Here is a 26,898-nt window from a genome sequence, read left to right as displayed (position 1 = left end):
GACTGAAATATTTCTAGAATTGCTATATTTGAGTTGGATGCAGTGATAATACCATAACTCCAGACGGGTTTCAGAGTGACTCTATATATTAGCAGCTGTTGTTGATTAGGATATTCGACCCATTAACCAATGCAGTTAACTAAGTTTTAGGCCCAATTGCTTTCTCTATGATAGTATATGTGTGCTCCAGATTAGTCGTCGGTCCAAATGAATTCCAAGGTATTTTGCACTGTTTTTGCTGCAGAACATGTCCGTTTAACAAAGTTGGACAGGTTCCTGTCTGTTGAGTGTAGGTAACATTAACATATTTTCATCAATTTTTATTCTCAAAGTTTTCAGCTACAAGGAAATAACATCCAAATTGGTTTGCAATATGTGACAGTCAATAGCCTAGCAGTGCCATCTTCATGTATTGCGGTAGTTGCGTTGTTGTGTGTGGGAGTATCACTGTGTACATAACGATAGGGGTCCAGGCCAAGTGCACTTGTCTGTGGAAAGCCTGACAGATGAAGTTGTGATGTGGCCTTAAATTTTTACTTAAAAGAGTCTGTCTTCGAGTCTGAATTACCAACTTTAATGGTTACAACCAAAGAACATGGTTCAACAGGGCGGAGCAACTTCACACACGTCCAATAATCTCTGCCACGAGTTCGTAAATTTTTTCATGGCAAACTGATATCCAGGAGAGGTGACATAACTTGGCCTTCACGCAATTCCGATTTAATACCTATGTATGACTTTTTCCTGTGTGGTTATGTAAAATCTAAAGTTTGGTTTACATTTGGACAGTGTTATTTTTAAGAAATAAATTCTCAAGCAATGTATCTATGTATTTCAATATATAACAATATATTTTTCAAAAAACTCCTTACTTTCCTTAAAATTGGGTTACCTTGTCTAAGGAGAAAATGAATCATATACTAAACTTTAATTGTTTATTAAATATTCAACAAATGTATATAAAAAAGTCAAAGCTAAGATTCCAATATATTTTAAGAACAAATAAAAATATTTTTTTCAATGTTCTAAATTATTGTCTTCTTATATAATGTGTACCATAGTATGTTTGCTAACTACCTCACATTGATAAATTTCTTTCTTTCGAATTTGAATAAATTCCTCATATTTAATAAAATCCTCATTTGTTTTTGGTATCTCATCTGTACAGAGCAAAAAAATAGTGTGCCTATATACTTTTGATTTTGAATAAGTTGCAAGACTAGAATTTTGACACATTAATTGAGTGTATCTCTCCATCTTGTAAACATGCCATTCGGCATATTAGTTTTTTTTTTTCAAACATTTTGAATATTCCTTTGTTCACGTATTGTGGCACTTCTGATTTATTTTTTCGAGTTTTTGAAGAAATTAATTTGTTATTGACCTCTCATTTCATTCGAAAAATTCAATAAAACCTCGGAATGTATTTGAATTCTTCCTCTGTCTATATAAACTTTAAATCAAAGTAAATTTATGGTGATTTTATTCTCTATATTCGCTGTTCTACGGCTTCCAGGTTGGGAGTTTCAACCACAAAGGATCGAACCACCAAACTAGAAATTCAACTCACTTCAACAGCTGGGAATCCAGTTTAGGGCTGCAACCATTCCGGCTTTCCATAGATAAGTCCTATCCTTATCTTTAATATATAGAAATTTGAGTTTGTTTTTTATTCATAACTGCTTTTGTTCGTTGTGCTCTTTTGGATACGCAGTTAATGCGAACTTATTATTTTTTAAATAAATTTATTTGTTGCTGAAACTTTTTTTATTGTTCTTAGAAATAAATATTAATTTGGATTTAATTGTGTCCGGACATAGTTTTGGTTTGTTTGATTATTTTAAATTTCATTAATAAGGTGTTTCCAGCATTTCCGCCATTTTTATTAGTTTTGAACTGCGTTCGTTAAAAAGCTGGTGGCGTCCAATTTAATATTAATTGTACTAGTTATTTATATACTTAACAGAGGCCGAATACTACTTACTGAGGAAGAGCCTCCTGTCAGGGAATTTAAAGTTATAATCTGAGTAACTATAGAAACAAATATTTCCCCAGAAATAGATAGTTTTATACCATGGTAACACATTTTTGAGATACTTTAAAAATAGCTGGAGCATGGTCATTGTAAGCAAGTTGGACATGGGCTAATTGGCGACATTTTCAATTGTGCCATACCAAACTCAAACCAAATTTTTGTATTAGAATATGATAATGATTACTTACTTTTTGGTATTATTAAAATGCAAAAAAATATTCTACTTTACTATAAATTGGTTAAGTAGTTTTGCAATTTAATAATACGCAAAAAGTTACTTTACAGTTATATGGTAAGTAAACACAAAAATGGATTTGAATTTGTTAACTAGAACTTTGGGCACAATAAGGCCCGCCCAAGTCGTTCTGACAGTGTCCAGCTAATTTTAGTGTATCGTCGCATTATTAAATACTAATAATTCGTGGTTGAGTTTGAATAAACAAGTTAACAGTGTTGCACAAAGCCCAGTTTGAGCATTCCTGTCATTACAGATTCTGTCATATATGTACACACAATGTAAAAAAGGTAACACCATAATTTTCAGAAATGTAGTATACTTAAACAAAACAAATATAAAAGTAAAAAACATATAAATACATTTTGGTATTTCATTCGAATACTATCATTCACTAAACATCAACGATTTTCAAAAACGTATAGTGAAAATCGGTCATATCATATGGATGGTCATTTATAATAACAACCGTTCTAATTAGCAAAAAATATATAATCGTCGATTTTTTACCCGTTTCTTGAGATTCATTTCAAATAAAACTAAAGGAATCAAGAAATATTCAACCAAAAATACAGTCCCATCAAAATTAACGCATAATATATTATTTGACTAAAACTTTTATAACAGAAAAATAGGTTTTTTTATTGATTTAATTTTGTTGCCGCCCAATATTTCTACAAAAAATAAAGGAATTTTTTATAGAATGAATAACATCTCATGAATACTTTTTGCTGTTGTTCCAAATATGTATTTATGGTAAAATTGTTTATTATTTTGTCCTTCGCTCTGTAACTCAATTAAATCTTCAAAGAGAACTCTAATGTTTGTCAAAGATAATCTTATTGCCGAATAGTGAGCTGCAGTTACTACATTAGTGTTAGCGCAGTGATAGTGTAAACAATGTGTTCAGTATTCCATGTAGCATAATAAACGATTTGTAGAGAATTGAGAAAGTTTCAAGGGACCAGACAAAATCTTTCCAGGGATGTGGGCGTGTAGCTGTTGCAAATAAGTACCAATTTTTGCAATTTGAAGTGCAAATAATAAAGTTTGTTATGTCTACTTCCCTTTGACAAGATTTTATGTTATCGCCACAATAAGTAGTTCAATTTGAGATCCAAGGTGCTTGCTACTGGACTCCTATAAACTTTAGCACATTTAGAGTTTGTTACCGATTATTTGGACTGGAAAGACCACTAGTGGTCGATGGTAATGTTCGCAAATGAATCCAGATTTTTCTTATTTGGCTTTGATCGATGACAGAATATTGATTGAATCAAGGTAAGTGTCTGGAGAACTATATCAACTTGGTGAACGATATCATCTTAATGCTCATGGGTACATTGTAAAAGAAAATTTTCTCTTCATGCTCAACAGTGATAGATTGGATATTGCATGAATGTTGCAAAACAACCTTGTGAGATCTAAATTCAAGCTATAACATGGAGAGTTAATAGGCATGAACTTACTCTTTGGGATGCAATTAAATTCAACTCAAATCCGAAATGAGATTTGATTTATGCCTAGCCAATTTCATATGTAATTGATATAGCATAAGATGAAATGAGTGCCATTATAATTGACTTCGATAGTTATAGATTTGATTTTCACTCATTATTTAAGATTAAAAAATCTCAATTATGCGCTAATTTTGCTAGGGAGTGTGTTCCACTGGAAACAAGTGAAACGGGAGATACAGAAACTGACAAAAAATGTTTAAATCACTTTTTACACTAATATTAAAATGTAGATCCAAATTCTTTATACTAAATAAACAAAAAATTATACAGATTATAGAAATTAGAAGACTATGAAGGAAACTAAACTGAAATACAAAACCAGCTGTATCCTACATTGTATATAGAGGTTTAACAAGAAATGTATAAATAAAAATACAATGTACATACAACAAACAAAATGTAATAAATATTAGAAAGTGATCATATTAAAAACAAGTAGGTAGGAAAAAAAAACTGACTGATCACATTAAAAAACTAATCAACATAACTTGTAAGAAATACATTCAAGATTGTTCACTATAGGTTACACTAAAACTGACTGATTGGTATGTAAAAAGTCAAAGTACTCATATACAAAACTACACGAACATTAAATGATTCCAAACCATTTTGGTAACAATGAATGAGTTTCTAAAATTAAGATTATTACTTTAAATTAGAACCCATAGGGTATGGCTGATTTAGACTATAAGCATTGTTTGTACTTATAACTATACAAAAAAAAACATGTTACAAAACAATATCAAAAACTAAACAAAAATATTCCAGTTTTGTCATACAAATAATTCGTTAAATTTAAAGGCACTTTGCATATATACAAGGTGGTTCAGAATTATGTAGAGCGTACGAAAATACAGGTAAGGGAAAGTGGTGAGATAAGTCTGTTAAAAGTTGTATTTGAATTGTTGAGAAGTTGTGCTATCTAGTGGTAGAATGTGGTTCTATAACCTTCTTCTCCAGTGTGTTTACAGCTACTACATAGGTGAGTTGTTTTTGTTTTTCATTTATACTGTTTAAGAGAGGTTAACTTTCTGTTTACTTATTCATTTTTTTTTATTTATTACTGATTAGGGATTGACAAATTGTATCAGATTTGCAACACACTATTTATGCACGAGTTGTGAATGTTAATTGGTCAGATTACTTTTTAGGTTTGGTGGTAGTCAGATGAACTTACAAAACCAAAAACTATGAGGGATTTGTACATTTTTTAAGGCGGTAATGACAGAAGTAGTTCAGTTATTTTTGGCTGTACATATTTTTTGAAATGTAGCTAGCTAGATATGTGAAAAAGCTTCAAATGAAATAATTAGAATGAAACCAAATAATTCGTCAATAAAGGTTTCAGTAATAATTAAGCAAAACTTGCATCATACATTATAAATTTTTCAAATATATTTTATGGACTACCTATAATTGATTGTTGCAAATTACCATATGAACTTGCACTCCTGCATCCCAGTATTTCTTTGATAACTCTAAAGGGGGGAGCATGGCTAGTGCCATTTTTTTCTATGAAACTAATACAAATACATTTTTTTGCAAAGACTCGCGCAGTGAATGTTTTTCAGATGGTACTAGAATAGAATAGAATACAAGTTAATGTAGCTACTAGTTGCGAAAAAGATGCTCATGCTTCATTAATGCTGCTGAAAATTCATTACCCAAGAGTTCACTTCAAGGAACACATGATAATAGGAGTTCCAGTAGGTAATTGGACTTTAGCAAACCCGTCGGGGTGGATGACTAATGAGCTGTTTGTAGATGCAATGAAACATTTCATAAAGCATTCTCACAGTTCAACAGTCTGTTTCACTATTTTGATAATACAACCCTATTTAGCTGCAAATCTACAACCCCTTGATGTAGGTGTGTTTGGTCTCTTCGCACCAGCTTGCAATGCTGCTTTGTATTTTTGGATGCTCGTGCTGTCAATATATGAGGTTGCATGTTGTGTTTTAGAGAGACATATCCAAAGACAATGACACTAGAAGATATTACAGCTGCATGTAAAAAAACGAATGTATCCTATTGATGACCAGATTTTTACTGAAACTGATCACATATCTAGTTCTGTAACTTCCTACACCTGAAAAGCAAAACTATCCCAACAGATGTTCCTTGCGCATCTTTATCCAGAACTAACCAATCAACAGAAGATCCCACAATGTATCTCCACAGGATTTATGTGGTTTCACTGAAGCTTCTTCTGACAATGGACAACAGAAAAGGAAAGAAAGGCAAGAGTGTTATTGCAAATGACAAACTGAAGAAGATGACGCTGAACAACAATATGTAGACTCTTCAGACGAGTTAGAAAAATTGGATAAGTTATAAGAACTTGAAGAATTATCAAGTGAATCTAAAGAGGATCATATTTTAGTAATGTTTGAAACCAAGAAGAATCAAAAGGTCTATTATGTAGGAAAGATAATTCAAAATGAATAGGACAATGATGATATAGAAGTAAGCTACCTAAGTAAAAGTTTAAAATTTGAAAACAATTATTTTATGCCAAATGTTCCAGATTTAGCATCAGATTTTTTGAAAAATATCTAAAGTGTGTTGCCATCATTTAATGTCTTAGGTACAACTGAAAGACAGTGGTCGTATTATTTATCTGTAAATAGTATTTGATGAAAATGTTTATTATATTATTTCAGAATCTCATTGATACCCATCTACCAATGTACCTCAGTACTGGGTAACACCGGGACACTTAACAGAGATTTATATTTTTTAATTAAGTTTATTATGGAAACTTCACTTAACACTGTGGGTATGTTTACATGTGGAAAAATTACAATATGTTGAAAAAGGGTCTCACTGTTCCCCACTTTCCCTTACTTTATGTACACTTTTTTTATAAAACTCAACTAATAAGGGAGATACAACGCTTGGAACGGGTTAATTGAGAAGTTTCTTTTTTTAAATATTTATCAAACGTTTTTTTTTTATATAATGAAATAATTAATTTCACAATCCACCCCACACCTTATGAATACATAGTGGGATTATAGAGTAAAACATTGTTAGTTACTTAACCTTCCGTTACTCGCCGGCGTCTACAAGACGCCAGAGAACCTTCTTTTTCTGGTACTGGTTGAAAACAATTCAACAGCGACTTCTCCCACTCTGTACATTCCACATTTAGACTGAAGAATATCAGAACAATTGGTAACAGTTCATGTACACACGTTGAAAAGTTACGATCTATAATTTGAAAACTGAGCCTTTTATAGGCCACGTGAGCGCTTCTGTTTCAAAACTGTTCATTTTTTTATTATATTTGTTTTATTGTAAATTGATTTAAATTTGTGTTTGCACAAAGGTGAGTTTTATATAATATTTATATTCACAGATTGACAAAAAGAAGTATAATGCTCTTTATGAAAAAAATGCTGAAATTCTGCATTGGAATCTGTTCAAGAATGGTCGGAGGCAAACGATAGCAGTGAAAGCGAAGAAGACTATGTATAGGAACAACAAGAAAATACGGACACGGAACAGGAAGGTTCGAGTGGCGATGAAAAAGAAGAGATGGAACAACTAAATGGAGGTGCTCAGAATGTAAGGACAAGTTCACATAACAGTTAGTCATTTACCTGACGTTAAAGGCACAGCTTCCACAGTCCGCTTTGACATGTTAAGAGTTTGTTTTTCACTGATGAGATGCTAATTTTATTGTCTAACACACTAATAAGTATATTTGAAGCAAAAGAGGATCTTTTAGGTGAAAAAAGATAGCAAAAATACAAATTTGGAGGAAATGAAAGCTTTTATAGGGCTTTTATGGGGATTTCATAGAAATAGCAGACTTTATACTGAAAATCTTTAGCCCACTGACGATTCTGGTATAGAACTTTTCCAAACGACTATGTCACGCAAAAGATTCCACTTTCTCTTCCAAAGTGTACTTTTTGACGACAAAGACACCAGAAACGAGAGGAGGGTCATTGAAAAACAGTCAGGGAAATATTTGAGTTTTTTATTGTAAATTGTCAGAAAAACTATTGCGTTGGCGAATATTTTACAATTGATAAAAAGTTATCGGCATTCTGAGGTAAATATCCATTTCGTCAATATATACCATCCATCCGTCTAAGTATGGCATGAAGATCTATTTGTAGTGGATGCAAGAGCTTATTATACTTACAACTTGGAAATATACGTGGGAGGCCCTTACCAAGTTGATAATAGTGCTAGCTCGACAGTGAAAAGACTGTGCGCACCAATTTTTGGTTCTGGGCGGAATGGCATCGGAGATAACTGGCCTAAAAATTTGCTAAAACGGACCATCGAAATGGTTAGAGAAGATACAATACTGCGGGTACTAGTAAAAGTGGCTTAAAGGCTACAATGACAAATCCTAAACCAGAGAATTCAGGAAATTCAAGGAAGCGATGCTACATTTTTGAAAGGAAAAAAATCGCATGACTTGATACAAATGCGTAGAGTGTAATAAGTTTATTTATTTGGAACAAGCAAACAAAATTTGCGACATTTGTGCTAAATAAATGTAATTAGTTAATTAGCTAAATAGTGATTTCGCTGTTTTTTCAGTTTGTTATTTTAATTTCATAACTATTTTTTATGACTTACATGGAAAATATATTTATTTAAAATTGATATTTTTTCTATTCTTATTAAGACAAAACTTTAATGACCTTTATTTATTTGAGAAAATGAAATACTAGTCTCTCAGACGCGCGGCGCGGCTAACGGAAGGTTAAAGAAATTAAAAATTATCCTTAGGCTTTTTACAGAAAAATGTGTACTTATAATAATTTCATGCAACTTATATGTATTTTATTGTCATTGTTATATTCCTGCAATACCATTACTATCCTATACTGGTGACATGAAATTTATTATCCTAATGTTTTCTACTCATTCTTGGAAAATAGATATTTGAAATAATGAATTACTCAATTCATCTCTTCAAAGAGTTGGATCTCCCTTATATACACCGTTATTTTTAAAATTAATATATATAATTCTGGCGGTAAACCCCTACGATATGCGTCACTGGCACGGTACCCGCCTATGACGTCATAATTATAAATATAAAAGTTAATACCAATAGTGCCTTCATATGCGCGGACTACCCAACTACATTCCGGACCAACTTGTAAATAAAGAAGAAATCAAATCAGTGTTGCTCAATTTAGATTCATTCAACGAATTAAATTGTCTGAATTAACAAATAAATATCACAAAAAAATAATGGCACAAAGTTGATCCATTTTCAAAATGCACATTTTATAAAAAATATATAAACAAATATGTATGTATAAAAAAATACATATTAATTACTGGGAAGAACTTGATTCATCAGACGAAGATCTGAATCGTTTTAATTGAGGTTCCGAGTCATATTCTAAAATGATTTTTTCAGTTGACTCCAGATGTTGTTGGTATATTTCATTAACTCGAAATTGCATCTTCAAATCCTGTAATAATGTAATGATATAATTTTAAAATTTGCAACGTTGTATCCAGTTATAACACATTATGTGCAAAAAATAAAATGACTATTTTTCTTGGAAAATAATCACACAACATTTATCAGGCCCTTTAGGTACCTTATGCAAAAGATTTTCTAATATTTAAAACAACAAGTCTCATATGTGCTTTTGAGGTTATAGTCCATTCATAAAGAATATAACTATTTGACTCAAACAAAAATGTATGAAATGAGACCTAGCCTGTTTGTATAACTGGGCAGAATGGACAGTGATCTAAGGACAAAATTAACACTGATTATATGTAATAAGCGCATATATCTTGACGAAAAGGATCAACGTAAAATAGTTATCACATTAACCCTACTGAGAGAAAGAGAGAGAAAGAAAGCGTGTTTTCGTTTCCAGTGTTAATTACTGCTGCACTATTTATAATTATCTCTACCATCGCTAGTCCCTCTTATCTATCAACTCGTTCTACCTAGCTTTTGAAGAAGTTTAAAGACTTGGTGTATCGCATGCATCCGTTTCCCGTATAATCGAACTTTATAAGGAGGTATGTAAGCACACAGACCTAATCAAGGTAGACATGGTAAAACTACACAAGTTCAAGCTCATTTGTTAAGAGTCTCTAATATAACGATTTGTAACAGAAAGCAGTTGTACTCATAATTTCTACTGATACACAGAGACCAAGAATCCCAGCTTGAAGACTAGCTTTAACCCCAGAGCATCATAGAGAGCTCTATCTCTAGAACTGAGATAGACACATAGGAGTTTATCGAAGACCAAATTAAAAATATTTCCAATGTAACTCCAAAAAACCAAATTATTTGTGGAGGGTCAGTTGTGTTTAGGAAAGGAATTTATTTAACCACTCTACTTGGTAGTTATTGATAATGATAGTTTATTAACAGATAACTAACAATCACTCAATAAGTCGTGTGACTAAGAAAATCACATTATTTTTCCAAAAATCGATTTTACTCATCAATGTAATCTCAATCAAGAGCAATGCAATAATTCCAACGCTTCTCTAACTTCTCGATGCTGTACTTGTAGAAAGATTTCTCTTTTGCATCTAAATAGGCTTCGGTTTCGGCAATTGCTTCTTCATATAAGCTGAATTTCTTACCGGCGATGATTTTTTTGAGATCAGCAAATAGCCAGTAGTCACTGGGAGCCAGATCTGGACTATAAGGTGGTTGAGAAAGCAATTCGAAGTGTAATTCGTTCAATTTAACCATCGTTATATTGTGAATCGGTACAGTGTCTTGGTGTAACAGTGGTTTTTTATTCGACATATGAGGCCATTTTTCTTGACTTTTGCATTCAGACTATCCAACAAATCTATGTAGTATTCGCTATTGATTGTCTCTCCCTTTTGGAGATATTCGATGAAAAATATTGACGAGCATCCCAAACTACTGAAGCCATACTCTTCTCAGCTGACTGTTGTGCCTTTGGACGTTTCGGACTGTATTTGTTAATAACTACCAAGTACGAGAGGTTAAATAAATTCTCAAGACATAACTGACCCCCCACTAATAGTTTTGACGCAGGGATTCTTGGTCTCTGATCAGATTCAGCTAGGCGCTTACAAACAGTATGAGTAGAAATTCTGAGTCCAACTGCATACAGATGATGAGAACAGTTGAAACGAAAATACCAAGAACTATACACAACAGAATACGGAATGAAGATGTTGACAACATAATGGAATACATGGCATAATAAGGTGGGTGAGACATAGGCAAATACTGGAACAAGACAGTAGACCACATAAAAGATGTTTTCCGGGGAAGACTTGCCTGCTAATATGGTCATCCATGTTAAAAGAAGAAGAAAGCTACGATTTATTGTCTCAACGGTAATATTTTCCTAATTTAGCTCCCTCAGATTACTTTGTTTCCAAATTAAAAAAAAAATAGGATGGTAAAAAGCGATTTCAGATAAATGAAAAGGTGTTGGTGGAGACAAACGCCTATTTTGCAGAACATTAGGAAGATTTTTTTGGACAGTCTGAAAAATTTGGTAAAACACTGGACTAAGTGTATAGCGTAATAAAAAAATAGGTTAAGTTAGAATATTGAGAGGATGTTTAACAATCATCTAAATAAAAAAATGTTCAGTATCATTGTATTCTAATGTAATGTTCAATACTTACATTTGAAAGCCATGGATGTTTCAATATATCACTAACAGTGATTCGTTTTTCCGGTTTAACAGTAAGCATTTTCCCAACAAGGTCTTTGGCACTTGGTCCGATTTGGTTCCAATCATCACCTTCCATCTTGTAAGATCCAGTAATGATACATTTTTCCATTAAACATCGATCAGGTGATCTGTAGAGAAATTGTATCTTTAATATGACACAAAATATTCGGTATGAAAACATACTTAAACGGTAACCTTTTTCCAATCATATAAAATAGTATGACTCCCAAACTCCATATGTCAACTTGTCTGTTATATTGCCGTATACGTCTGTCTAATATTTCTGGAGCTATATAACTTAATGTTCCACATACTGTCCTCATCATCGTGTTATCATCAGTAACTTTACTCAAACCAAAATCGGACACTTTCACTAATGTTTCTACATCTTCTGAATAAAGTAGCACATTTTCTGGCTAAAAATACAGCAATAGAAAAAATATGCTTAACAGGTTCAAATGTTTGGTAAATAATAGTTCCAATATCTTTTGAGTTATCAATCTGCTTTTTGAATGACACTATTGAATGAATGACTATTTGCAAGTAGGTTAGAGTTTAAGTATCACTTTCAAAATTTCCCAGAAATATTGTAAATAGTTGGTTGTGAAATAATCCTCTAATTTCCAGTTGAAAAGTTAAATATATTCATAAAAAATATTAAATATTTCATTCAAAAATGCATGTATATAAAGAGTATAAATAAAAATTTAAGGTCGTCGCCTCAGTTTTGAATTTAGAAGTCTGGGATAACAAAGGAGTGGAGCTTATTCTCCAAAATTCAAATTTGCCCTTTTCAACACCGTAGATGAATTTGAAACCCTAAATAGAAATCATGTTGGCAACAATTACGCAAAAGTTTGTAGTACATTGGTGATTATGGTTTTGGTCCTTATTGAAGATTTCAAAATTACAAATTCGTTATTTGCGAACCTTAGATGGATCTGGAACCACAAATAAATAACAAGACAACAATTCCGCTGAAGTAAATTGGTGTTTTTGGTTCTGGTCCGTATACAGAAGTTCTAGTTGTTGATTCATATTCATTGTACAATTTTTACATTGTCCAGTGTTGTGACATATTTGTGAGTTTTACACTCCTAGATGGTGCTAATTTGGTCAGAACATTGTCGTGAACCATGTTAATATAGATGATCTAGAACAAATAACATTGTCATGAACCATCTAAAAATATAGGGGGTCTATGGTTCCCAAAAATCTTTCCTAAACCAATAAAAATCATGAATCGCAACTAATATAACGGAATTGACAGAAAATTATTTTTTTAAAATAAACTTACTTTCAGATCTCTATGAGTGATACCCTTGGCATGAAGATAATCTACCGCTAAAACCATTTGATAAAATAGAAACCTTATATTAGATTCTGTCATGGGTGTATTTGATAAAATCCTATTCGTCAGTTCTCCCCCCTTCATATAATCTAATACTATAAATACGTCCACTGGAGTCTCCACAATATTTTTCATACTAATGATAAAAGGCTGAAATATAAAATTAAATTTTATATTTTTAAAATGAAACTTTAGCACAAGAAGCCATATAGGTGTTTTTCATACAAATATGTTTTAAATGTTTGACACTTTTTTGGCATTTTTCAATAAGGATCTAATCTATTTGGTAAATTAGATTGTACTATATTGTTTGGTAAATAAGATTTTACTATATTGTAGATGTGGATGCAAGAAACTTCCATTTACTTCTAATTTCAAGTATAAACTACCAAATAATTTTGGGATTGTTGTTAATAAGATGCAAGGGTACCCGACGATAACTTGAGACTAAAGACATCAATAGATATAGGGAAATAGTTGCCACATATGCACGTAAAGTTCTTCTAAGGCAATGATCACGACCTTTCAAGAAACAGCAACAGTAACGAGGTTTCCAGGACAAGCAGAAGGTATTACAGGCAATGAGCATGGGGATCCATTACATACCTCGAAAATATTTTGAGGAATTTTGTACAAAACTGGATCCATTAGAGACAATGAGGGGAGGGGGTGTGGATCCTTTATTGATAATGGGCACGTGGTTCCATTAGAGACAATGGAGACGTGGATTCATTACAGACCGTTAGAGCATTGATCTAGTACGGAGCCGCAACGACTGTTTCACAAAAGCCACTAGAGACCTTGGTTTCAGTAAAATTGACCCTCCTAATGATGGATCAATACATGGATAACGATAGTATCCCCAATTTCTAGAGAAGTTGTGAAGACGTTTCTTTCATTAAAGATACAGCTGGAGATGTTTTCAAGTTAGACAGGTCCTGTTCTGTATTGGAATGAACCTGCCTTGTAACTTAGTGTTTGGGGCAATCTCAATTAAGGTACAGAAGAATAGAGAACAAAGAGTACTAGATGAAAATAGATAGTAGAGTACCGAGGCTAGATTAGTTATCCTCCTTTACCCTATAATTTGACTTTTCCCACGATTATTATTATTATTATTATTATTATTTTATTAGTCATATCCCCAGTTTGTTATGGGACCTTAAACTTAAAGGCGGTGGACCACTGTAGAGGGCGGAAAAATAGGCTTTTTGAGGATTTCTTTTCAGAAATACTACAGAATAAATTGAGATAACAGAAACGTGATTTTATAGTACATATCATTTCAAAGATGATGTAATCAAGATTTATTCAATTGAAAATTGCCTGAGTTATAAGTCCAGCCAATCTAAAATATGCAATATTGAGATAAAAACGTTTGAAGTTTTGAGTAGTAGAAAATGATGAAACATTTTGCAATACCCTTAATCTGCGATGTTTAAAACCAACCGAGTACTTAAAGGCCACAATTTTTTGGGGCATATTATTGGAGTCCTAGGGGGACAATTTAGATTGAAAAAATTTAAATCGATACTTTAAAATTCTAAAGAGGCCTAAGGTATTAAAAAGTTCAATAGGGTTCATAATTATTGTTGCACTTACATGACAGAAATAAAGTATTTTATTTAGCTATGTTTTATAAAAAAACAGGTATATGTAACTATAGTAAATATTTGGACTTACATAATCCAATGCTCTAAGAATACTGATTTCAGTGCGAATTTTGCTTGGGTGATTCAATTGGCATATTTGTGACGGAGTACTTCGAGCTTTTGTAATTTTCTTTATGGCAACCATTTTACAAGTAATCTGAAATATTTCTAGTAAGATTACATATTATTAAATGATTATAATATTACTTTTTCATAAGCCAATCTTACTTCTCCAGCTCCACCTTTTCCCAATACATTTGAGGGTTCATAAAATTCTTTTAGCTCAGGTGGTAAAAAGTTGGTATCACGATCATACATGCATTTATAAATAAAAACTGAAACAAAAATTATGTTTTATGATCAAATACAGAGACCGTATTTACTAAAATGTCCATTCAACTCTGTTTTGATCCATACACGGTGAGTCATGAGGAGCTTATACCATATATAGTCCCTCAAGGAGGATATCATTAGTAGGGTGGGCCAAAAAAAATTTTTTAGCTACTACGAAAAAATCGTTCAAGATGACAAAACGATAAAGAACTATTCCGCAAGATACAAAATTCGATCCAATGACCATAAGAATGAATTAATAAATAAACTATTCAACCAGTCACTAGAAAAGAGAATATTGAAGAGATTATAGCCAGAAGACCTTCCACAATAAATACTCTCAAAGTTCAGTCAATGGATGGTTCCTGACTCTGGATTTAAAAAACAAGGACATATGGCGCTTTAAATTCGAAAGTTTTGAATTGAAAATATTGGAGAAGAAGAAATGTGATCTTAGTTTACAACACAAGTAGGTCTGCTTTGAATGACTTGGAGAAGGAAGACATGATTTGGAATAGCTCTTACCATTAGCTGAAAAAGCTCGCGTTTGATGTTCTTTCCCCCCAAAAAATTTTGTAGCTACTACGAAATTGTCGTCCAAGATGACGAAAAAAAAAATCCGGTAAAATTTAAGATCTTAATATCAATGTTTAGAGGTGCCGCATTGTTATTTTTGATTTTCCGTTTAAATTACATGGAATTTTTTTTGAATATTAATGTATTTCAACAAATTATTATGTAATAAAAAGAAATAGATATTTTTGGATGAAATTGAACGGCCTACAAAAAAAAGCCTGAAATAATTTTTCGCCAAGTCAACTCGGTTACAAGTTGTTCGCAGTCAAAGTTTAACGGTAAATAATTTATGACAACTTTCACACTTATTTATAGTTTCCTGTGAAGAAATTTTTTAAAAGCATAAAACATATTTTTCGTGATAACTCATTCATTTTTACTTCCCAAATTTATTGAGAAAAACTCACTCGGAAATCGGAAGTACTAGGTTTTTCTTATTTATGTATACGATTTTTTCCAGGTTTTGTTGGGAAGAAAAGAAATATCCGATTGAAACGAAATTTTTATGAATATCTTCCTAAACTATCCAAGAATGTGTCGCTAAAATTTCGGAAGCAAATTCGAAATATGTTCGGAATCACAGAAGAAATAGTAAGCAAGCGTCGAACCACACAACACATCACTATGACACTAAAATCTGTCAGGCATATCACACGGAAAATGCCTTCTAAGCCCTCGCTGGGTGGGAGGTTTCATTAGAGGTTGAGCCAATGTGTTGAGATGAGAGATATTTCTTCTTCAACTGACTTAATTTGGAAGGTCAAAAGCGATAACGCTGTTGGACATTTACAATAATTCTGAGTAATTTTGATTGAAATCTTTCTAGAATTGCTAGAGTTGGATGCAGTGCCCCATAGTTAAATACCATAACTCCAGATGGGTTTTAGTGTGACTTTGTTTATTAGCAGCTTGTTGTCGATTGTTAGTTGGGATTTTCGACCTATTAACCAGTACAGTTTGCTGAGTTTTAGACCCAATGGCTTTCTCTTGGTTATTACGTGTGTGCTCCAGGTTAGTCGTCGGTCCAGATGAATTCCAAGGTATTTTGCACTCTCTTTCTGTTGCATAAGATGCCCGTTTAATGTTACTGTTGAACAAGTTCCTCTCCTTTGAGTGTAGGTAACATATTCTCCAAGTTTTTAGTCACAACGAAATGACGTCCAAGTTTGTCTGCAATATATGAGAGGCCATAGTTGGGTCCTGGTGAGATGCTAACGCAGCAGTTACATTTGCAATAGTTACGTTGTCTGTGGGAATATCTTCCATGTACATAAGATAGAGGATCGGGTCAAGTGCACTTCCTTGTGAATCTCCTGACATAATTGGATGTAGAGTGGTAATATAATCTCGGGTTTTGACTTGAAAGAGTCTGTTCTGCAGAATTTTAGGATTTGGAAAAGGTTGTGCGGGATTTTGTATAGTAGTCCATTGTGCCAGACCTTTTCGAATGCCTGATCGATATGTAAAAAGGCTGCCGAACAGTATTCTATAACTTCAAAAGATTAGAACACTTTTTTGTGACTCGATGGGGGGCATGTTGCTCTCTAAATCCAAATTGGTGGTTTTAGAATCGGTTCTATTTTCTCAATCAGTAGTTTTTCAAGAAGTTTTGACATAATTGAACAATCTAGAGTGAATTTTTTTTGAATTACCGAAAAATTGTTGAATTTTTCCCTTTTTGTTGAATTATCTTAGTTTAATTAAAAGTTATATTATTGAAAATTAGATTTTTTGAGCTCTTTGTTTCAGATGGAAATAGCGACCTGCATCTTTCCCGCCGCACGACAAATGCGCGCTCGAAGCGCCGAAATGCTTGTACCAGGCATAATATGATATGTACCTAATTGAAAAAAATTGAGAAGACTGTTGAAATATATGACAATAAACACTGAAAGTTTCGTTGCAATCTGATATTTCTTTCCTTACCAAAAAAACCTTTAAAAAATCGATTTCTTGAAGTAACTGAAGCATGCTCCCCACTTAAAATTTATGGTCCTTTTCCCAAATCACACTGTAAATTAAGAAGAGTAATTTTTTAGTAGCCACATAGTATTTTTCCTACATATGGCAGAAGTATGTAAAGTTCCTCATGACTCAGCCTGTATAAATAGTTAATGGACTATTTTCAAAACAAAAAATATACTTTTTTATTGATTACAAAAAAATCTATAAATATTTATTATAATTTTGTATTAGTATTAAAATATCAAATTAAATATATCTATATTACACAACTTACTTTCTAATTTCCCTCCTACGGATATTTTGTCGTCATGCTGTAAGATGTTCATTTTGTTTTTGCCAATCAAACGACCATTTAAATAAGTACCACTCCTACTAATGTCTTTTATATAAACAATTTTATTATCTGGATCTCTACAAATGACAAAATGTTCTTTGCTAAATAAGTCTTTATATTGTTTACACAGATCCGTTTGGTTTATACATACATCACAATGTTGAGATCTACCAACTTTAAATATGTCTTTATGAATATCTGAAAAAATCAAATCACACTATTAGCTAGGTTAATGTCTATATTAAACAAACTGTTTATTTCATCAAAGCAACACACACAATTACATCGTGTGACGCGCGTTTCTACAAACTCTAATTGAGAGTATTAGTGGTTAGAAATAGTGTGTTCACTATGAATATTATCACTACTAATTCAAGTTAATGTCTGTATATTTCGTTGGAAATACTTCCTTATATGGCAGGTTTATGATCATAATACATAAGACGCCAATTTAACGTTTTCAAGATCCCAGAATCCATTTATCGACATCCCAGATGTAGGAAATTAATAGTTCCCGTTTAAACATATAATTTTGAACTGGTTTCTCTTTATAAAAATATCGCATTTCATAGAAAAATATCTTTTTACCGAGTTATCGGCTATTTAAATAAACCTAACCTGAAGCTAAAGTAAACATAGCCTAAAGCTAAAATAAACCTAACCTAATGCTGAAATAAACCTAACCTAATCGAAGCTAAAGTGAACCTAACCTAATCGAAGTTTAACGTAACCTAACCTGGAAATAATGCAAGCCCTTCATAGGCCTTTTCTAATAACTGTAACTTGAAAACAAATATGGTTGATCGACGACACACATATATAACTTTTGTTCAACCTAACCTAACCTAATCGAAGCTAAAGTGAACCTAACCTAATCGAAGCTAGGGTGAACCTATCCTAATCAAAGCTAACGTAAACCTAACCTAATCGAAGTTTAACGTAACCTAACCTGGAAATAATGCAAGCCCTTCATAGGCCTTTTCTAATAACTGTAACTTTAAAACAAATATGGTTGATCGACGACACACATATATCTTTTGTTCAACCTAACCTAACCTAATCGAAGCTAAAGTGAACCTAACCTAATCGAAGCTAAGGTGAACCTATCCTAATCAAAGCTAACGTAAACCTAACCTAATCGAAGTTTAACGTAACCTAACCTGGAAATAATGCAAGCCCTTCATAGGCCTTTTCTAATAACTGTAACTTGAAAACAGATATGGTTGATCGACGACACACATATATAACTTTTGTTCAACCTAACCTAACCTAATCGAAGCTAAAGTGAACCTAACCTAATCGAAGCTAAGGTGAACCTATCCTAATCAAAGCTAACGTAAACCTAACCTAATCGAAGTTTAACGTAACCTAACCTGGAAATAATGCAAGCCCTTCATAGGCCTTTTCCAATAACTGTAACTTGAAAACAAATATAGTTGATCGACGACACATATATCTAACTTTTGTTTAACCTAACCTAATCAAAGCTAAAGTGAACCTAACCTAATCGAAGCTAAAGTGAACCTAACGTAATCGAAGCCAAAGTGAACCTAACCTAATCGAAGCCAAAGTGAACCTAACCTAATCGAAATTTAAGTAAGCGTAATCTAAGCAGGAAATACTTCAAGCACTTCATAGACCTTTTCAAATAACTGTCACTTGAAAACAAATATGGTTGATGGACGACACACATATCTAACTTTGGTTCAATTTGCCAATCTTGTTGGAATCAAAAAGTTATTTATTATGCCTATTATGCTGTCAGTTTTTTTCGAATTCCGACTATTACGTCGTTCAAACATAACCAGCAGTCCAAGGAACGTAGAAACCGATGGGTAGATGCTATAAAAAAAGTAGATTTAAAAGAAGAAAAAGTGAGATATACAAGTGAGTATACTCCAAGTAAATTATTCCAGGTACGTGCAAATCATTAGTAAACTGTTAAGTGCTTTACAGCAGCCTAGGAAAAGTATATTTCAGCTAGATGCAGCAGTCCAGTCTCTGCTTTTATTTCAGGGAAACCGATACATCTGGAGAATATATTAAACCCTGATTGAGATATTGATTTAATGCAAAGCAAAAAAGATACGGAAGGGGAAAAAATGTAATTATCGTAGAGAATGTCACATTCGTAGTTCGTAGAATAAAAATCTTCATACAATAATTAATCCAACTTTGTGAAAGGTTACTGGGAAGATGCTTGATGAAGCTTACTTCTTTTCTGTCCGTAGTCTCAGCTCTAATTGGGAAAAATTTAATTAAATATTATCTTTTTATAGAAGAATATCTTCAGGTTTTACTAGAAGAGACTGAAACTCCATGTACAAATACAGAAAATGTTCCAGAAGAATTTCCATGTGGATGTGCTCAAGAAGTGCAGACAGATTTATCACCAAAAGATATATCTGGTCCTTTTTATGTAATTTTCATGTTCTAACCTAATCAAACTCAGACCGACACAATTTATGGTTTTGTAGAGTTTTAATTACTGACAAAATAAACTCAAATTAATAGCGAACTGGAATACATGAAGTAAAGTAAAGACAGCACTTAAAGATGTAATTAGCAGGACCGCCAACCATTCATACTGGAAAACCGCAGTTTCCGCAGACCGCCGTTACAAAAATAACTCTAGAGTCGGCGTTTTTCAATACCTTCTACTTTTATTTATGATCAAAGTGTTTCATAAAAATACTAACAGGATTTAAATGAAACACTATGATAATAAAAAATTTTGTTTCTTTTATATTAAAATGAATTCCAAGAAAATTTCCTAGTTAGGTTACGTTTATTTTAACGATTAGGTTAGGTTCACTTTAGCTTCGATTACGTTAGGTTTACTCTATCTTCGTTAAGGTTAGGTTTATTTTAGCTTCAGATTGGGTTTACTTTAGCTTTAGGTTAGGTTTTTTTAAATAGCCGATAAAAGGGAAAAATATATTTCTCTTTGAAATGCGATGTTTTTATATTCAAGAAGGAAACCAGTTGAAAAGGCCGAACCGCAAGTCAACCAATTCAATTATTGGTATAAACTATTAATTTCCGACAACTGGAGTGTCGCTAAATGGATTCTGAGATATTGAATAATTTTATTTTAAAGTTAATTACAAGAAAATTTAATCAATTCAATTATTGGTAAAAACGAAAGTATTCATTTCAGATCGCTGGAACTTCGATAAATGAGATATGCGGCGTCGAAAACGCTAAACAACGTGTTTTTATTATGATCCTAAACCATATTAAACACAGCTTAATTTTACAGCATTAAATAGCAGATTTATTTATTATTTAAACTATAATAAACAATAATAATAATCTATAATAGATTACAATGAATAGAACATAAGACGAAGGAAATAATAATAGTGATATATATAAAGATTTATTATTGAAATTATTAGATACAAAAAGTTGCATGTTCCTCATCTAAATTCCTCCATTTCCTTTATTGTGCCACAAATTATTTAAATATGTAAAATTGAAATTATAAATTTTTTAAACTGTCCTCAATAAATTTGAGATATTTCTTCATGATATATTTTCACTGTTTTCAGCTGTTGAGTTTACAAAAATTAATTTCATTATTTCCGTCGGTCAGTTTCATTTGTAATAATAGATATCTTCCAGTCAAGGAATGTATTACTGACATAGCATTTGTGAAATAAGTTCAATTGTCACCTTGATCAAACAGACACAATATACCTTCTCCAGACCACCGGGACAATTTTGGGAAACTGTAAAAACCAAATAAAACCTGGACATGCCAATGAAAAAACGTCTCAGTTTGCAAAAGAACATTAAATTGGAGAGAACGCCGATTTGACTAGACTAGTACAAAATTATATCCAGGAAACAGAAATTGCATCTCTACGTTAGCTAACAAAAGTCATAATCTTAAGCCTATTGAACATTTATGGAAATAGATCATTTTGCTGCCTCTGCTCGAAAGCTTTGTGAACTTTTATTAAACCTAACAGAAATATAAAAGAAGACAGATCGAGATAAAAGCAGTAACCTATTTTAAATATATCTCAAAGATATGAAGCAGTCAGCTAAAGCAAGAGGATGCAATACACAGTCAAAAATAATTGTTGGTCAACAATTAATTTTTAAGAGAATGTACCACCTATAAACTGTCTCCCCTTCATAAAATGCGGTTTCGTGATTTTATTGACATTTTTTTCTGTAAATAAACGTAACTATAGTCAAATTATTTCAAACATAAAGATAAGACTTATATTTTTAGTCAGGTAATGTGCTATACAAATCAAGTAATCCTGCCTCATATAAATGTATATTTTGAACGTTTAATATCACTACTACTAGGTACACATGTACAACTACATTTATTTTTACTTACCATAAGAACCTAAATATAACAAACAAGAAAGTAGACGACCCCATACTGGTAGGACTTCATTATACACTGGTGTGTTTTCTAATGTAGATATTGGTGTTAATGTATCTGGTAGGTCTTCTACTATTAAATATTGGAAAGTATATACTGAAAATATATTCATACACAATCAAACAACAATAATAATAAAATATATGAAATTATAATATCCAAAACACGAAACTACCATAATTTAATAAAAACTTTTGCCAATAGGTATGTCTCCAAAATAACTAACATAGAAGTTGAATTGAAATTACTATTTGAATAAAATAATTCTTATTTTATATTTTACACTCAAACAATATTTAGAAATAATCAGCTTTTTAACATCTAAAAAAAGTTTTGATATATTACACATATTTGACAATTTGTTGAACAAATATTAATTTCAAATCAAACTTTCAACATTTTTATTTTCCAAATGTTTAGTGTATTATAACATTTTCAAATTTTACAGACGCTATTTATATATAGGGGATGTCACTACACTGTGACGGTTCAGAACAACAACAAAGTACCAATCACCAAATTTATGTGAAGAGACTTTAGTTTAGTCTTTCAAATAATCTTTGGTTGTGATAAGAGAAATAATATAGATAATAAGATAGATTTGGATATTTGAAGCCATCAAAAAAAAAACATTACTTTCAATCCAGCAATCTCCAAACAAAAAAAATTTAGTGTTTGTGAATATTCTAAAAAAAATGTCAACAAATAAGCAATTTTAATAACAAGAGAGACAAATGAAAGAATTTTGCATTATATAGAATAAAAGCTGCAGGATAAGTATACATTAATAGCAAAAGGAAGAGATGCAAAAAGTATAATTGCATATGCAGTGAGCATATTAGTGAAAATAGAACTGAAGATAATGGGAGAAAAAATGAATAAAATGGGGGATATGAGAGAATTTCAATACTTTAGTTGGAAATAAGATAAATTCAGTGAATTAGATAAAAGCTAGAAGAAATGTGGAAGTTATTCAAAGAAATAATGTATTATGATGCTGAGGAAATTTGCGAGAGAAGGATGATATAAAGGTGGATGAAACAAATAAGAAATATAGTTAAGCAGAGAAAAGTAATATAGGGGAATTATATTAAAAATAAAAGTGAAGATAACAAAGAGGCATACAAATCCAAAAAACTAGAGTTAAGGAGATTAAGAGATCAATGAAGAAAAAGACACAAAGTAAAATAATAACAGCAGATATGAAACAACCAAGAAAAATAGCAAGGAATGCAAGCATGGACATAGGATAAAAAATAGGTTAAACAACACCATAAAGGATTGTATAGAAAAACTTGGCTAAACCAAAGAAGGAGGAGGAAAGAGAAAAACAATACAACAAATGAATGAAGTAGCAAAGGATAAAAGTGAATAAAACGATAGTGAAAACTAATAACTCAATACTTTGGCACTGTACAAAGAATAAGGAGTTTTAGAAAAGAAGATGAAGCAAAGATTTTTTTAAAAGAAGATATAGAACAGTTTCACCTTCCGAAACTCTCTCCTTTAATTTAATGTTCACCCATGTATCAATTTCTAGATGAAGATGTAGCCTTTGAAGTACATGACATAAGATAATACTAAAAAATTTATTTTAAAGATTGAAGAAAGTTATTGTATAATGTGAACACTAAAAACAAATTTGTCATATAAACTCAAATTCGGACTACCTAATCTTATTGCATTGTACTCAAATAATTAAATATAAAAATTACCTAACAATAATATTTTTAAACACGTTATTAAATACAGTCCACTGAAATAGCAATCAACAATTTCCAATAATTTTTAAAAAATTCATAAAAATCTAAAAACATTTTATTCATATCTATTTGTTTATAGCTTTTGCAATTATTTTTGAACTGAAAATGGTTTCAATACAGTTTTCTAGATATTATTCCAGGTGGAATGATCTATTGTACATATTTTTTTGAGTTTAATCTCTATTCTCACAATTTTCAACTTGTGAACTAAATTATATGTATATCATCTTTACCGAGATCTAATTTACTCTAAAATACACGCATAGGATATTATCCAAAATCCTTGTCTGCAGAAAAACTGAACAAGGGTAAGCATGGTATCTTTTTTATGAATTTATATTAGAAATGAGAATCCTTTATAATTAAAATTTAATTTACATTTATAAATTACTTACTATTTGTTGGTTTTTGGCCCAAAGAAATTTTATCTCCATCTTTTAAACATACAAGTTTCCGTTTCTCAATTCTTATTCCATTGATGAATGTACCATTTTTACTTATATCTTGTAAATAGGCCAATGTACCTTTCTTTGAAATAATCAAATGTTCTTTACTTATACTACTAATAACATTGTCTCTACCAAAATTACTTTCAGTCATTACTATGTCACATTTTGGTGATCGTCCTATCATGAATACATCTTTGTTGATAGCTGAAACAATATATTAATCAAAGAATGTGTCAAAAGGGAAGTTCTGATACAAAGTGTCTTAAAGATAAATCATATTCAAATATAACTGATATTTGGTCCCAATTTTGCCTAAAATGAGTTCCAACATTCAGTAGCGTAGCTAGGCGTGGGCGAAGTAAGCACTCACCTACGGCCTCGCTCTTAAAGAAGCCTCACAAGGCCATTTTAAATGCAATACTATCAAACTAAATATTCTTTAATTTTCAAATTAAATAAAAACTAAAAATATGGGCCATACTCATTACAGACTGGCAATACTGTTTAGTTTTGTATCCATACAAAACATTAAAACAAGTTTTACTGTACTCACTGAATATTACAACAATTTTGGATTCTTATACGACAAAAATAATTTGAAATCTTTGCCAAATATCGAGCTTTTGAAGCATTGTAATAATTTAGGTCTGGTACTTCAAGATGAAGAAAGCAAAGTCATAAAATCTTATGAGCTCCACAAAGAGTTACAACTTTTAGTGCATAATCTACCAAACTACATTAAAGACACCAGTCAGATCATTCAATACATAATTACAAATGAAATGGATGTTGACTATGCTTGTAAGTACAGCTTCTACAGAAAGAAGTTTTTCTAAGTTTTAAATGATTAAAAACTACTTAAGAAACAATATGAAGTAGAACCGACTATCTGATAAGTAGTAATACTTTCAATCGAAGCAGATCTAGCAGCAAAAATTAATTACAAATCCTTATTAGAGGACATCAGTAAAGCAAAAAACTGAGGAATTATTAAAAAAACTTAGACCTTTATGAAGCAAGTAATTTTGAGTCAGTATATTGACTATAAGTAATTTTTTAGTAGACACTTACTGCAGATTTGTCTATTTCATTGTCTGTTACATTATCACTAGCATTACCCTATTAAACTTAGAGTTTTAATCTGAACAATGATATGTTATGAACAATGAATAATTGTTACATAGTTTGGTGTTATGCCAGGAATTGTATGCATATATCTGAGGTATCATCCAATCCTGAATGTTTTTTGTGTAAACATAGGCTGAAGAGCTTGTTCCACAATGGTACATTGTGAGGAATTAGAGCAGCGTTAAGATAGCCTTATTTGCTATTTCAGGGTATTCACTCCTAACCCAAAACTCATTCAGAGATACTGATTTAAATGTGTGTTATAATGTGGATAAACTTTGTTGATCTATGCAAAGGCTTTATAAGTCAGAATGGTCAGCACCACTGGAGGAAATTTTATAATAATTGGTGGAACCCTGATGACTATTCTACAGAAACCCTACATTTCATTGAGAATATCTGCCCTAGAGGTCCATTTCTAATGTTTCAGAAACATTTATGTCAAGGTAGCTGACATCAATCAATTCTTGATTACCTCAATCATCATTAGATTGTTGCTATGTTGTGTTATTTGAAAATAAAATATTATTTATAAAGCAATTTTAAAGACTAGTGTCTTAATTTTCAGTATGATTCCCTTTACAATAAAAGTATATATTTTAAGCTCCAACTTTTGAAGAGTAAACAGTAAAGTTTCTTGTAGATCTCTACATACAATGTAGGTACATTTGTTGCAGACACAACTGTACCTAATTGATAACACAAGAAAAAATAAAACATGAGACCTTAAAAGGTGGTCAAATTTTTCATTTTTACATGGTTTATTATGACATAATTGATGCTTGTTCAATTCATAAATATTAATTAACTTAAGAAATGGAGGAGGATTGGCTAGTAAAAAGTAAACAGACTATTTTTTTTAATAAATAACCAAATGTTTTATCTTACCAACTGATTCCATTGTTGGAAGACAAGAAATGAGTCTAGCCCACTTTTCTGGCACTGAACTATTAACTGGTGATATATTCTCCATGATTTTGCAATTTGGGATTAAAGTATAAACAAAAATTCGTTTTCAATCTTAAAGAACGATTTTTTCTTTATTTTCAACAATACTTTCTGTTGATTGGCTAATTCTTTTCAATAGTCGAGCATGCAGAGTAGAAAAAGTACCGTTTTGGCCTTTATGCTAATATATATCAAGCCACTTCAAAATACTTTATACAATGCCTCTTTTTGTAAATACAGAAAGTGGAAACTATTTCTGATTTATTTGTAGATCTATTGCTTCAAATTATTCGGTCATATAATCAAACTTAGAAATATTGTAGGTCTCATTGAATAACTTTTTAAATCTTACCTAGGTATATATTCTTATTTGTTTAATTTTTTTTTCCAGGGGCAGATCCAGAGATCTGTGTTGGGAAGGGTGACACCCAAGAATTATAGAATATAAAATAAAAGTTTTTGTAACTTGTTAATTGACATATTATTGTATGAAAATGTGGCAGTTGATTTAAATAAATA

At 31.6% G+C, this 26,898-nt stretch overlaps 1 protein-coding gene across 1 annotated transcript; it reads right to left on the bottom strand.

The window, feature by feature from the left end:
• Positions 1-921: 921 nt before the first annotated feature.
• LOC130450095 (ovarian-specific serine/threonine-protein kinase Lok-like) lies at positions 922-26,512 on the bottom strand. The gene is made up of 10 exons (XM_056788292.1): positions 26,320-26,512; positions 24,250-24,507; positions 22,044-22,187; positions 17,624-17,881; positions 14,683-14,810; positions 14,507-14,632; positions 12,770-12,973; positions 11,656-11,888; positions 11,423-11,600; positions 922-9,243 (listed from the first exon to the last, which is right to left on the bottom strand). The coding sequence occupies exons 1-10, from the start codon at positions 26,402-26,404 to the stop codon at positions 9,103-9,105; spliced, it is 1,755 nt and encodes a 584-aa protein (XP_056644270.1). The 5' UTR covers positions 26,405-26,512; the 3' UTR covers positions 922-9,102.
• Between the last annotated feature and the right edge of the window lie 386 nt (positions 26,513-26,898).

The sequence above is a fragment of the Diorhabda sublineata genome, chromosome 11, assembly GCF_026230105.1.
Source record: "Diorhabda sublineata isolate icDioSubl1.1 chromosome 11, icDioSubl1.1, whole genome shotgun sequence".
Taxonomy (NCBI): Eukaryota; Metazoa; Arthropoda; class Insecta; order Coleoptera; family Chrysomelidae; genus Diorhabda; species Diorhabda sublineata.
The sequence above is the reverse complement of the archived record's forward strand: the minus strand, read 5'-3'. Positions and strand labels throughout refer to the sequence as shown.